This window comes from Anas platyrhynchos, chromosome 2 (assembly GCF_047663525.1).
Source record: "Anas platyrhynchos isolate ZD024472 breed Pekin duck chromosome 2, IASCAAS_PekinDuck_T2T, whole genome shotgun sequence".
Classification (NCBI taxonomy): Eukaryota; Metazoa; Chordata; class Aves; order Anseriformes; family Anatidae; genus Anas; species Anas platyrhynchos.
In genome coordinates this window covers 145,290,547-145,302,783 of record NC_092588.1, presented here as the reverse complement: position 1 = coordinate 145,302,783, position 12,237 = coordinate 145,290,547, and the positions used below count along the sequence as shown (strand labels likewise).

The following is a 12,237-nucleotide window of genomic DNA, read 5'->3' as shown; positions in this document are numbered from 1 at the left end:
AAACAACACAACTTCACTCCCTTCTTTCAGTTATTGATAGAATGGAGAAATTGCTATCACGTTAGAGATCTGGGCTTTAAGTGTTCAGAGAAGACGTATGTATACATAACCCTTACATGTCTTAGAGCCTGTTTCCCATTGTATCTGACTGAAGTAGATGTGGCAGCACCTACCTGCCTGGAGGTGAAGAATGCACCAGTGAAATGTGGAGAAATATAAGTGAAGGGCTAACTTTATTCAGACTCCGTAGCTGCTGTTGAGTTTTCTGCAGGTAGTTGTCAAAAGAAGAGCTTCAGAAGGGAAGGTGAAGAAGGAAAATGAAATAGATTTGCTTATGTTTTTGGAGAGGCCATAACAATTGCATAGAACAGATGTGTGCTTGTTTGAAAATAAAGAAGTGACCGGTGGTGACTTCATTGCTGGAAGTTTTAGCTGTTATAAGACAGCAGTTTTGGACAGATGCAGCTAAAAGTAGGAATACATCTTTGAAATCCCTAATTCTCTTAACCTACTTAATTATTATTATTAATAATTTTTTTTTTTTTTAAAGCCATTGTTCAAGGTCATAAATATATTGTTTAACCTCTGTCTTAGTAGCCTAAATATATGGCATATGAGCTTTATGGAAAGTTGCATCCAAGTCTTGTGGCACAGCAAGACTCTGGTGGCTCTGGGTGAAGTCACCTCAGTTAACGGCGAAAGGGAACTGATGGCATTTTGTACTGAATGCATTAGGTACATAGAAGTACATTGGAAAAGGTGCTTTAAATTTATTTCGGTGCTCTAAAAATGAAATTACCTTTAATTACTTTATTTCAATTTTGGAAAAATAAACCACTCTGTCTTTAATGGCTGCGTGTTAATTTCATGAGAAACTGTACCTTTTGATATAACAGGTATTGGTGATGCATAGAGATAAAGAAACCTTAGGAGTTTCCTCAAATCACCTATTTCTGAAAAATGTCTGCAGTAATATCCATCTGGGCTCTGAGAATCTTTCTTGCTCTTCTAAATGTCCTTTTCCTTGGTTTACCTTGTGATAGCACGTACAGGTGGAATTTGCCTTTCAAAAGAAAACTACTTTCCAAATAAAGAAATAATTGCTAGATGCAGAGATTTTCACAGCTAGTTACTTTTCGTAGTAAATCAGAATTTTAAGTCAAATCCCTCTGCAGGTGTCCAATTTTTCTCTCCGTTCACTTCAATGTAAATCAAAATCTGTGTTATTTTGAGAAGAAAAGAGTGCCTGATTACTGTAATATTAAAGATTTTTAAAAGGATACATCATGCATCTGTTGATTATGGCAGTACTTTAGTTAGGGCTGTGATTCCTCCTCTGAGCACCTATTTACAGGCACATACATGTTGTTGATACAGATCTGTCTGCTGCCCGGGAGAAGCCAGACACAGGCAAGTGGGAGCCGCTTTTTCTTAATTGCTTGGATAACTGACAGTGTGTCTGGTCCAAAACTGACTGTGTTTATAATTCTTGAAAGAAAGGCACAAAGCTAAATGTGGTCGTGCCAGATAGCTTGTGGTTTGCAGATTTTGATGTGTCACCTTCTAATTTTAAAAGATAGGCTCTAGCAGCAGGCAGGTAAGTTGGCTGTGGTCTTCATCCTGGGTCAGGCAGGGGGTACTTCTGCTGTGGCAGAAGAAACCTCTTGAAGAGACAGAAACTGCAAAGAGTGGAATGGCTTAAGTACGAGCCGATAATTAGGAGGCTCTGGGAATGCGAGCAGGGATGCTATCAAGTCTGTTGTGCACAGTGGGCTGTAACTCTGCTGTGCATACCAAACACCAAAGGAGGACCCCAGAATAGGGTCTGTCAAGAGCAAGTCCAAAGGAAGACCCCCAAAACTAAGTAGGACAAGAGGAAGTTTGCACACATTCAGACACTTTAAAATAGTCAAGGGAAACATATGGGTTTGAAGGGTGCTACAATGTAGGACCCAAGAAGTACTAGATGAATGATGCTTACATGGCAAATACATCGATGTGTTTGCTAAAATGACACAATACAAAGCCAGTCTTCTTGTTGTTGTTAGTGGGGGTGTATCCTTGTAATATGTAGGATGTTATTTCAATTTTTCTTAAATGTGTACATATGAATTGTGTGTTTGCTTGAAAAGCCTGCACAAAGAAAATTGCCAAAAACGCTGCATTAAGAAAATAACATTTGTGTTGGCTTCTTAATATAGCTGAGATACAAAATTGTATTTTTTCAGCAACTCAGATTTTAGACTTAGAGGTAATAACTCTACTGCAAAATTATAGATTATAGAGACCTACTTACATAGGTCTCTATAATCACCAGTGTCCCTAACTTCAAAGCAAGAAACCCACGACAAGGTTCTGTAAGATGCTGTAGGAAACAGGGTGAAACACTTCTTTGTAATGGGAAACTACTGCAAATGTTCTGTTTTCCCTATCATCTGTTTCTTTCTGTTTTTTTCTCCACCCAAACTGTATGTAACCTTATAATCGCAATGAAGATTTGAATATTTATTTAATTTTAACCTTTATTCCTTGTACTCAGTTGTACATACAGAACTTCACCTGAAATCAGTAAATACAGAAGTATAAACATTTGCTTATGACATATTTATGAATTTTATGGGTTATCATTTATAGTGGGTTTATAAGCAACTTCTGCTATATGGAAATATTTTATTTTGAGTTCTTGTTTGCGTTCATAATGTAGTTCTAGGTAGGTTCAAGATGCTGGTTAACCTTTGAAATGTATTACTTGCCTAGTGCTTAACAGAGATAGATGACGAAGAAGTGCATATTAAAGCCTCTCAAAACACAGGATCATCAATCTTCAAGTAGCTCGGCTTCATGCAGCACGCTGCTATCCAGGATGCATGAGGCATATCTACAGCTCATGGAAGCCTGCTGTAGCCAGCCTCCTGCTTTTGCAGACTCTCAGTGGAAATGTCAATTGGACATTACCAACTGCCTCTGCCTTGCTTTAATATCTCTTCAATAATTTAATATATTGTCTGACACTGTGTGCTGAACTCATAACCTATCGCTTATTATTCTATTGACTTGATTGCTCTGACTCTAGAATCTCAGTCTGTGTTTGAATCCTACCACTCACACTTTGTCATATTTTCTCCTTGGTCATACAGGTAATTAAAACCATAAGCTTATAATGAGTAACATAGCCATAATAGGAAGGGTTGTCGGTCATCTTACTGGTAGTCCTTGAATTACCCTGGCCTAAATTTGTACGTACAGCATTCCCGACTTTGACATGAAAATTATACATTCGGTGAATAATGCATGTACTTTTTGGAAAGTCAAATTAAAAACAAAATCAATTGGTTAGCATTAAAGCCTCATGTAACTCTTTGATGTCAGCCATTCCTGGCATGCCATTAATAATGGGCTGCGATAAAATGTTTAAAGAGGTCTTGGTACTTTATTTCTTCTACTGTTCTTAACTTTGCAAAGGAACCTCAGTGAGCTGCCTTGTGTCTTTGTTGGAGTTCCCAGTAACCTTCCTGGAGAGAGCTCTGAAGGAGTTTGCACCCACACTGCTCTGGCTGTCGGCTGCTTTTCTGTCTTAACTTGTGTGCCTTCAAAAAAATACTGCCTCTGATAGCTTCTGAAGCATTGATTTTACACATGTAGCAAAGTTAAGATATAAACCAGACTAAACTGTAAATATCATTACAAAAAAGTGTAAAGTGATGAAAACAATTTACAGCAGTTTCAGGTAGCAACAGAAAAGATTTTTTGTAGTTGTGGCAGCACACATTTCTGCTGTCACTGCGGAGACTGCCTTCATTTAAAAATGGGAAAATGTCATTATTACAATAAGTGAAACTATTGAAGCTAGATTTAATTTTCTTCATTTTTTTATTTTTTATTTACTGTCTAGGATGAGGATCGAACAGAGGAGGACAACAGCAGAGTTGAGCCTGTTGGACATGCAGACACTGGTTTGGAAAACGCGACCAATTTTTCCCTGGAGTAAGTTACTGGCAGAACACATTGTTTTAATGATGAGTCTTGGGGCTGAACACAGACTAGCAAAAAACTCAGAATAATATGAGTTATACTGTTCTTAAACAAGCAGGACAGCCTTTTTTAGGTCATATGTAGTTTGTTTTTATGCAGTTTTCTCCATGCACCCTTTCAAGGCAGTCTTTAAGCGCTTTAAAGAAGCCTGTCTCAAGGATGCACACTGGACGCTTGGCGTTTCTAAGTGCTGATGCTAAGTGCTGATTTTCTGCTTCAGAGAAGATGCTTATGTGATGGAACTCAGAAAACTTGGCGGAAGGAATAGGGTCAGTGCTAGCACAAATAAATCAACAGGCAAGAATTTCAAAGAGGAAATTCTTAATACCTGTCAGCAGTTCGCAGTCTGCTCAAAAGACAGATGTATGTGGGGTCTCATAAGTTACATAGTCAAATGCTTATAATTTCTGAATGGATCAAAACTTATGTTGTTTAGGACTGGGAAATTCCTATTTTTTAAAATTCAGTAAAGGATATTTTATTTCATCACAAGATACAGCAAGCATTTCATTGCACAGAACTGAACCATACCTCACTATGGAATTAATGAGAAAATATCTCTTCTACCCTTAAATTAAACCTTTAAAATTGATTAGAATTAATTTTGAAATAAAAATAAATCTTTTGCTCATATTATTTCTGAATTAACTTATAAATTAGGTACAGGGGGGTTAAATGCTAGATAAAGATCATAGTGACATCTATTAAGCAATACACTCTGAGTTTTACTCCATTCCATTTGCAAAAGCAATTGTAAATTCAAAATGCTGCCTGCTAAATAGAGTTTACAGAACTTCTGTCAAATTGAATGCTTCTTGGTGTTGCTTTTAACTAACTCACTGGCTTTTCATCATATGCTGCTTCATTCTTTTCTGTTTTGATATCATACTTCGTGTGTTTGTTTGAAGTACTTGGCTCGAAGTCATGAGAAAATCTGTGTGAGAAGCAGGATTGAAACAATATCTCGTAGGAAGGGATCATTCCTTTTCATTTTCCATTTTACAGAGCTTAACATTTGAATTTGGAATGGAGTTTTGTAAGAAAAACAGTAGAAGAAAAATGAGTATGTAGGCCTAGTGCATATATTGGAAAAAAGGAAGGGTAGTGGCTCAAGAAACAGGACAAGTTTAATGGTGCAGTCTGCTTATAAAAACCGATGTTCTTTTGTTTAAGCAGGTTTTCCCCTTAGGACATTTCCAAGTGAATCCCATGGATTTTTCTTGTTCTCTTCCTTAGCTCTCATTTTTTTCTCAGGAAAGTCAGAAGAAATGATCATAGGGGGCCACAGGCAAACCAACAGTAGATGTTTTTTCATAGACCTTTTTGGGGTGAGAGACATTGCTTGTTTCCTGTGAGCTGATTTGCATGAAAGTTAACGAAAATTTAGCCTTAATGAACAGTGAGAAAGAAATGAATTCAGCCTGTGCAGAAACTAGGACAGGAAACATTACCAAGTGCTGTAATGCTATCAGTCTTAAAAAGTTTATCGGGAGCTGAAGAATAATACTTTTCTGGCTGCTGTCTCTCAGCTCTCCTACACTTTCAATACTTTATTGAGCTAAACAATGGTAACAGGGATAGAGAAATTCCATTGTGTCATTTCAAAAATGAGTCAAAACCAGACCTAAATTGGGGCATAAAACAAATGTGAGGCCTACCTTAAGAATATTTAAAAAAAAAAAATAATAATGTGGAACAAATGTAGAACAAACTGGATTGCAGGATTTTTGTTGACTTCCTAACAAAATGTGGTCTGGTTATTCTCAGATTCCAGATTAAGCATGGCAAGCTTTTGTGATGGGCCACCATATCATCAAGAGCCTATTGAAGGAAGTAGAAAATCTTTTACTGGTATCAGAGGGCATTGGTCTTGCTCCATTTCTAGATTAAGTTTGATTTGTATGCTTATTAAAAACAAACTTCTCAAAAATGTGTGTATGTATAATACATATGTATGTATTGGGCCAGGAAATATGGGAAAAGTATGTAATACTAGAGAGAGGCATAATCCAAAAATTTAGATTGTGGCTTTTGTTCAGATCTGTCTCTTCCAGATTTGCTAAGAGGTTTGGCCTTCGTGTATTATTTTCTCATCTGGGTATTTATAACTCTTTAGGACCTCTGGGCTGTATTCCACCTTTCCAGCTGTGTGCATGTTTCAAACTCACCAGAAGATTTGGTCCAAATCTATTTGTAGAATCTTTGCAGATCTTTTCTGAACCTGTACTTTCCTCTTTTGCTTTTTCCCTCTTTACAGCAAAAGGTATAATTGAAAACTAGCTGGATGGCTGTTTCAGGAGGACATGTGGTTGTTTCGGAATGTTATAGCTAAATCCTACTGTGGAAACTTTGCCTCGTAAGGAAATACAGATACAGCAAGCTTTCAATAAAATATATGGAAACACAATAAAGCAAATAAATGCATTGTAAAACCAGAAGAATTTAAACAATTATGAATTAAATAATTCTTACTTAATTAAAGGGCATTTTTGTAAAGACAAATATTATGGCTTGGAATGGGGTCTCTCTACTATAAGCAAATAAAGCACGCTAGTACTATGATTAGGTTTTAGGCTTTAGGGGGAAAAATTGTATGTGGTATTTAAGATGTTTCTGCTTGGCACTACAAACAGTTACATTTAACTTCAGAATAAGGAAGAAATAAAGCAACATTCATGTGATGATGATACCTATTTTTATAGAATAAACTAATTATCAGTTGCTTTGATTTTTCACTTATTTTATTAATTGAACTATTTTTGCTGATTGATCTCCTTTCATGCCATCAGATTAGTATTCAGGTATGTAGTATTCAATAATGCTTTCATCACCATGACTTAATTTCTGGAGCATTTTGTTTTTCTGTGTGTGTTTGTGTGGGGCTTTTTGGTTCATTCACGGTACATGTTCACATTCCCTCATTCATCGTTGTCTCACAGTGATATGGTAAAGCTCGTAGAAGTCTCCAACGACGGTGGGCCTTTGGGAATCCATGTAGTGCCTTTCAGTGCCCGAGGTGGAAGGTAATGTATCGTGTAGGATTTTAATTGAATCATAACTTGCTGTGTTTTATCTTAGTTATGTTAATTCTTGTATTGTGTGCCTTTGGCTTATGTGAAATACTGAATTTTTTTAAGAAAGGCAGAAATGCAAGTTTACTGACTGTACTCTGTAATGTAAAGGCTCTGCTTAAAATGAGTTGGAATTGCAGGGTTGTCGTGTGATCCCTTGGGAAACCGAACTATGAGGATGTTACCTTTTGGACTCTTACAAATTATAATCTGCTCCTTTAGTTCAGGTGGATATTTAGGTAACATTTCCCCACTGACTGTTTATAGCCACATGTTCAAAAAGAACAACAGTCTAAACCTGAGGCTTCCTGTGTCTGTGTTTGATAAGAGTGGAATAAAAACCAATTATCATACTTCTGATATTTAGTATTGTCCCATGTGTTGGGGTTAAAATGAAGTTGCAAAAACAGTTGAAACATTCTGGTTTTGGGGAAGATGAACCTGTTTGCATTAACTCACAAGCTGTAATGTTTATGAAGAGTGCAAAGAAAATCTTCTACTTTAAAAAATCAAAATCATTTTGGGGACAGTACACATCGTCTCTAATGCTTTGGTAAAGCAGAGATTTGGCATTTAGTGCCTTTAATCAAAACACTAACAGTCTCAGAAAAATAGCTTAACTTTCATAGTAATTAGCGGTGGGTTTGAAGCTTTTAAGTGTGTTGAAAAAATTATTTATCACAAGTATAAGCAAATTTTATTTTGGTGCAGGGTCAGCACGCACTCTGACCTGGCTTGACGTTTCTGTTCTCACTGCAGATGTCTCCAGCTTCCTCCCTCATTTGGGGACAGCTGTGTGTCTGCTGCTCTAGTGAGCTTTGTCTGCTCTGAACTGAAAAAAATGCTGGGGGGAGAAGCTTGTGTTCGTGTCTTGAAAATGTGGAGGAGCAGCCAGAGGTGGAGAGGACCTCTCTGCTTCCAGAGCATTTCTCCTATACTTTGTATGTAGTCATGGAAGGAAAAGGAGAGGTCATTGCTCACTATTGATTATAAACACTGCTGTTGTGCTGCTGCTTTACTGCCAGCTGTACTCACGTCCCTACATGCTTTCAGTGAGAACAAAGGCATTTTCTCCAGCTGCCTGCTTGCAGTGTGGGGAGGGAAGGGAATACATCTATCTTCAATTTTGGAGGACTTGGTGTGTTCTTTTTCTTTTTTCTTTTTTCTTTTTTCTTTTTCCTTTTTTTTTTTTTCTTTTTTTCCCACTGCTGGGCCCCCATCTCTTTTGAACAAATAATAGACACTTGGTTTTACTTTTGCTAGATTCAGAGGGAGAGCAGATGCTTGGCAGGGATGCTCTTCTGCCCACTTTCTCACTCCAGCACATGGCTGCTCTTTGTCCATCCTCTGGCTGCAAAGCCACTTCTCTGTGCTGCACTGAGCAATCTTACTTGAGCAGGGGATCTGCTCATTAGAAACCTAAATATACAAAAACCAAAGTCAATAAAAGACTTTGATCAGCAATGTCAAAAAAGAAAAGATCAGATGTATCGTATAACCTAGCATATAGCTTTTTACACTGGCCCACCATGTTTCATATTTGTTTGGTGTTCAGTTACGGTTATGCTGTGTTTTCAGTTCTTCCAGTTCCTTTCATTCTCTTTTGAAAATGTTACTTTAACAAGCAATGGTTATTAAAATAATAATTTACTTTCAAAAGTGTAAAAACATACTAATACAGTTCTCCCTCTTTCCCCCCTGAAAAGCAAACACCCTAAACCTTTAAAAAGTATGTGCCACAACTATGTCCTTTGCTTATTTTGAGGAAATATTTGGCTCTTTCATGGTCTTTTGTGGTAGGCTTCAGTTTGGAGTAAGAATCTGTCTTCTGTATTGGCTCATGATTTTGAACAAAATTTGTAAAGATCTCTGCCTCATCTATGGAGATGCTACTGATTATTCCTACTCCTGGAAAAAACGTTATTTTTTATGAAAGAATAAAAAACCCCTCTCAGTTATTCTCTGGGAAATATTCTATTGATTTATCCAGACATGGTCAACACTTTCTTTTAGGGATATATTTGCCTATTATTCCTCTGTTTTTACTTCTACAAATACATCTGTCCTTTATTGGCCCTTTTGACCATATGCTTTGGGTAACAGTTTATTCACCTTGTCAAAAGAGAGAAGGGGTATACATATTCATCACCTTATGGTTGTGAAATTTTTCAAGATTAAATTTCTGTTTGCAAAATCAGCTTGCTTTTTGTAATGGTGTAAGTTCAGTCTTAAGCAGAATATAAGGCATGAAAAATGAAAGCAGAAAGAAAGAACAGAATGTAAACAGGAAAGTGTTTACATAAAGAGAAGAACAAGGAGGAAAAGAAGGAGAACAATGAGATGAAAGCAGAAAGGGAAAAAATTATCAAAATCTGTGAAGAATTGCTGTTAGCATCAGTCTGTCCTTCATATTACAGAAGAAAGTAGGTGCTCAGAGAGGACAGCAAGCACTCAGTCTGTTAAGAATTTAACATTTGAGCAATCCTGACTGATTGAAGAAGTTATGTTGATGCATATTATAGCATGATTTACTGTTATATGGCCTCTTCTACTTTTATGAGACTTTGAAATTTTCTTGAGCTCTAAACCATTGCTGCACTTCTGAAATGGTGCCATATCTTTCTTCGGGAGGAGGTTCAGCTGACACAAGGAATATATGAGATAACATCAGAAATCTCTGTGAATAGCAGTGGGGAAAGCTCCATAGTCCCAAGACTATTGTGAAGTTTGCGTTACTGGAACAGAAAAAGATTTTACTATTTACCTGAAAAAACTTTGAAAGAACTTTCATTAATAAATACCAGACATATTATTTTGATTCAGAGCTGTGAATTTGTGGGGCTTTGCCTGCTGTCCTTCCTATCAAAACATGCCATGGAATCCATGATGAAATCTAAAACGTGGCAGCTAAAAATATTCAGTCTGTGTTTTTAGGTTATATATCCTGAATGTCCTAAAAATATTAAAGAAGTCTTAGAAGGATGGGAAAACTAAGAGTCTGCATTTTCTTACTTTTTGCCGGTTTATATCACAAATTTAACTGATTTAATTAAGAAAAAAAGTTTTATTATAAAATTCATGTATACACAATCCCTGTGCTAGAAAATTCGTACACATTTTTCTGCTCTATGGGTTTTTGATTTTTCTTTTCTTTTTTTTTCTTTTTTCTTTTAGTAGAAGTGCCCTTCACTGTCTAGAACTTATGAAGCAGTTTATATTTCACTGTAAAAGTTTTATTCTTTTCCTCAAGACACAAAACCCCTAAAGTCACATCTAATGCCTATTGTCTATGCTGAGATTCCTTAATATTGCTTTCAAGGTGACATTCTAACAATCACATTGTATTTGATCATCCAGTAGGTATGTGTTACCTGCATCTCCATTTATTTCTTCTGCATTTCCAGCCTTTTAAGTCTCAGAAGTAGCTTTTGGTTTTCATATGCATTGGGAAAAGATTCCTGTGGAGTGAATGTACCATTCCCTCATTCTCGTAGCTGAATTCAAGGCTTTCTTTGTCTGATCTCATCCTTTTAAAAGTTGTATAAACTTAATTTGAAGTATTGTTCAAACTAAAAAGCTGAGAAATAGTTGCCAAAGATAGGAACTTGGTCCCGGACTTCAGGCATCAAAGCTGACAAAGTTATGTTAATATGGTACAGTAGCTCGGTGACATAAATGTTGTGTAAAGGAGTTGATGTCCAATTTAGCATTGATCAGCCACGATAATTTAACTTAAACAAACAAGCTGATTTGCCTACTCTGACCTCCTAGTCTCAAGAAATTTGCACTGTGTTTGTGTTCCTGTCAAACATCTCAGAGCTTTTCCATTGTTGCATAGTTTGTTTGAAACTGCTACACATCTGTTTTTGAATCCATCATTATTTTTGCCCCTTAATCTAGTTTTTGCCTTTTCATGTTAGTGACTTTCATAGACATCTAAATTGGTTATTTTCTCTTCTGCCTGATTTGATTACGTGCGGTTAGTTTGTAGGTAAGAGGTAAATAACTTCAGTGTGTACGTGCAGTGGGCAGTGATGGCTGAATCATAGTCTGGATGCTCGAAGTAATATTTTTATTACTCTCACACTATCTACACTGTCAGTTTTTATTAAGACAAATTATCATCATTTCCATACAGCTGGGTGGCATGTGGGGAGTTCACAATTTCAAAGAACTACTCAGACAAACTCAGGCAATTTAGACGTCAATAAAACACTTGCTGCTTATTTCTAGTTTTATCATTGGTTGTAATTTATACTTAGAACTGAAACGTTAACTCATGTAGCTGAGTTTATTTTAATTGTATAATTAGAGTAATGAACCTTGTGGAAATACAGTGGTGCAAATGCTAATATAATCTAAGCTGTTTACATTCCCAATTATGTATTTAAAACAAATACAAAGATAGAGCTTTGCACTGTGGTGCTGTTTCCCTTTTGTCCCCTCCTCAGCTAATGCTAGTCTAAAACAGAGAAGGTACCAAATTTCCATTTATAAGTGTTGTTTCTACAGGCTTGGAGACTTGTAGAGTGTTTGCAGAGTGCAGAGGTTCACACAACATTTAACCCCGTTCTCAAAGAAGTTGTAAGTTAAGATATTTATAATGGAAGAACTTACATCAGAAAACTTGTGGTCTGACTTTCACTGATAATACTAAGCAAGTACAAATAAATGCACCCATATATTTGTATGCCACATGGTTGTGTTCAAACAGATATGTATGCTCTTCTGTATTTTACAGTAGATTAGTTTATAGGCTGACAAAATTTATATGGTTTCCTAATGTAGGAAAGGTAATTCTGAAACCGTAGTAGAGCTTACAGCTCCACTTTTCAGAATTAATGGTAGTACCATGTGGCAGGGAAGCAAAATCCAATTAGTGTTTAGGTTAGTGCATGTTTGCCATAGCAGCTCTACCCTGTTTGTCTGTGGTCACTGCAACAACAAACATGAATCCCTGTAATGCATTTTTGAGAGTAATTTTCCTGCACCTAACCATAGTTTGCTGAAAAAAATCTGTAGGAAATTGATAGGCTTTTGTTACTAAAATTTTCGGGTATATATGTTTTCCAGGAGTGTTTACCACGCTATGCAGAACTGTGTTCAGTAAGTTGTTTACAGAACCGCGTCTAAA

General features: G+C 36.6%; 1 protein-coding gene across 27 annotated transcripts in view; it reads left to right on the top strand.

Annotated features, from left to right (window-relative positions):
• PARD3 (par-3 family cell polarity regulator) overlaps positions 1 to 12,237 on the top strand; it is a 443,789-nt gene that overhangs the window by 218,083 nt on the left and 213,469 nt on the right. For all 27 annotated transcript variants that reach the window (XM_072033793.1, XM_072033801.1, XM_072033797.1 and 24 more), the window contains 2 exons: positions 3,893 to 3,984; positions 6,972 to 7,055. In XM_072033793.1, the coding sequence (XP_071889894.1) occupies positions 3,893 to 3,984; positions 6,972 to 7,055 (176 nt within the window). The remainder of the gene's footprint in view (positions 1 to 3,892; positions 3,985 to 6,971; positions 7,056 to 12,237) is intronic.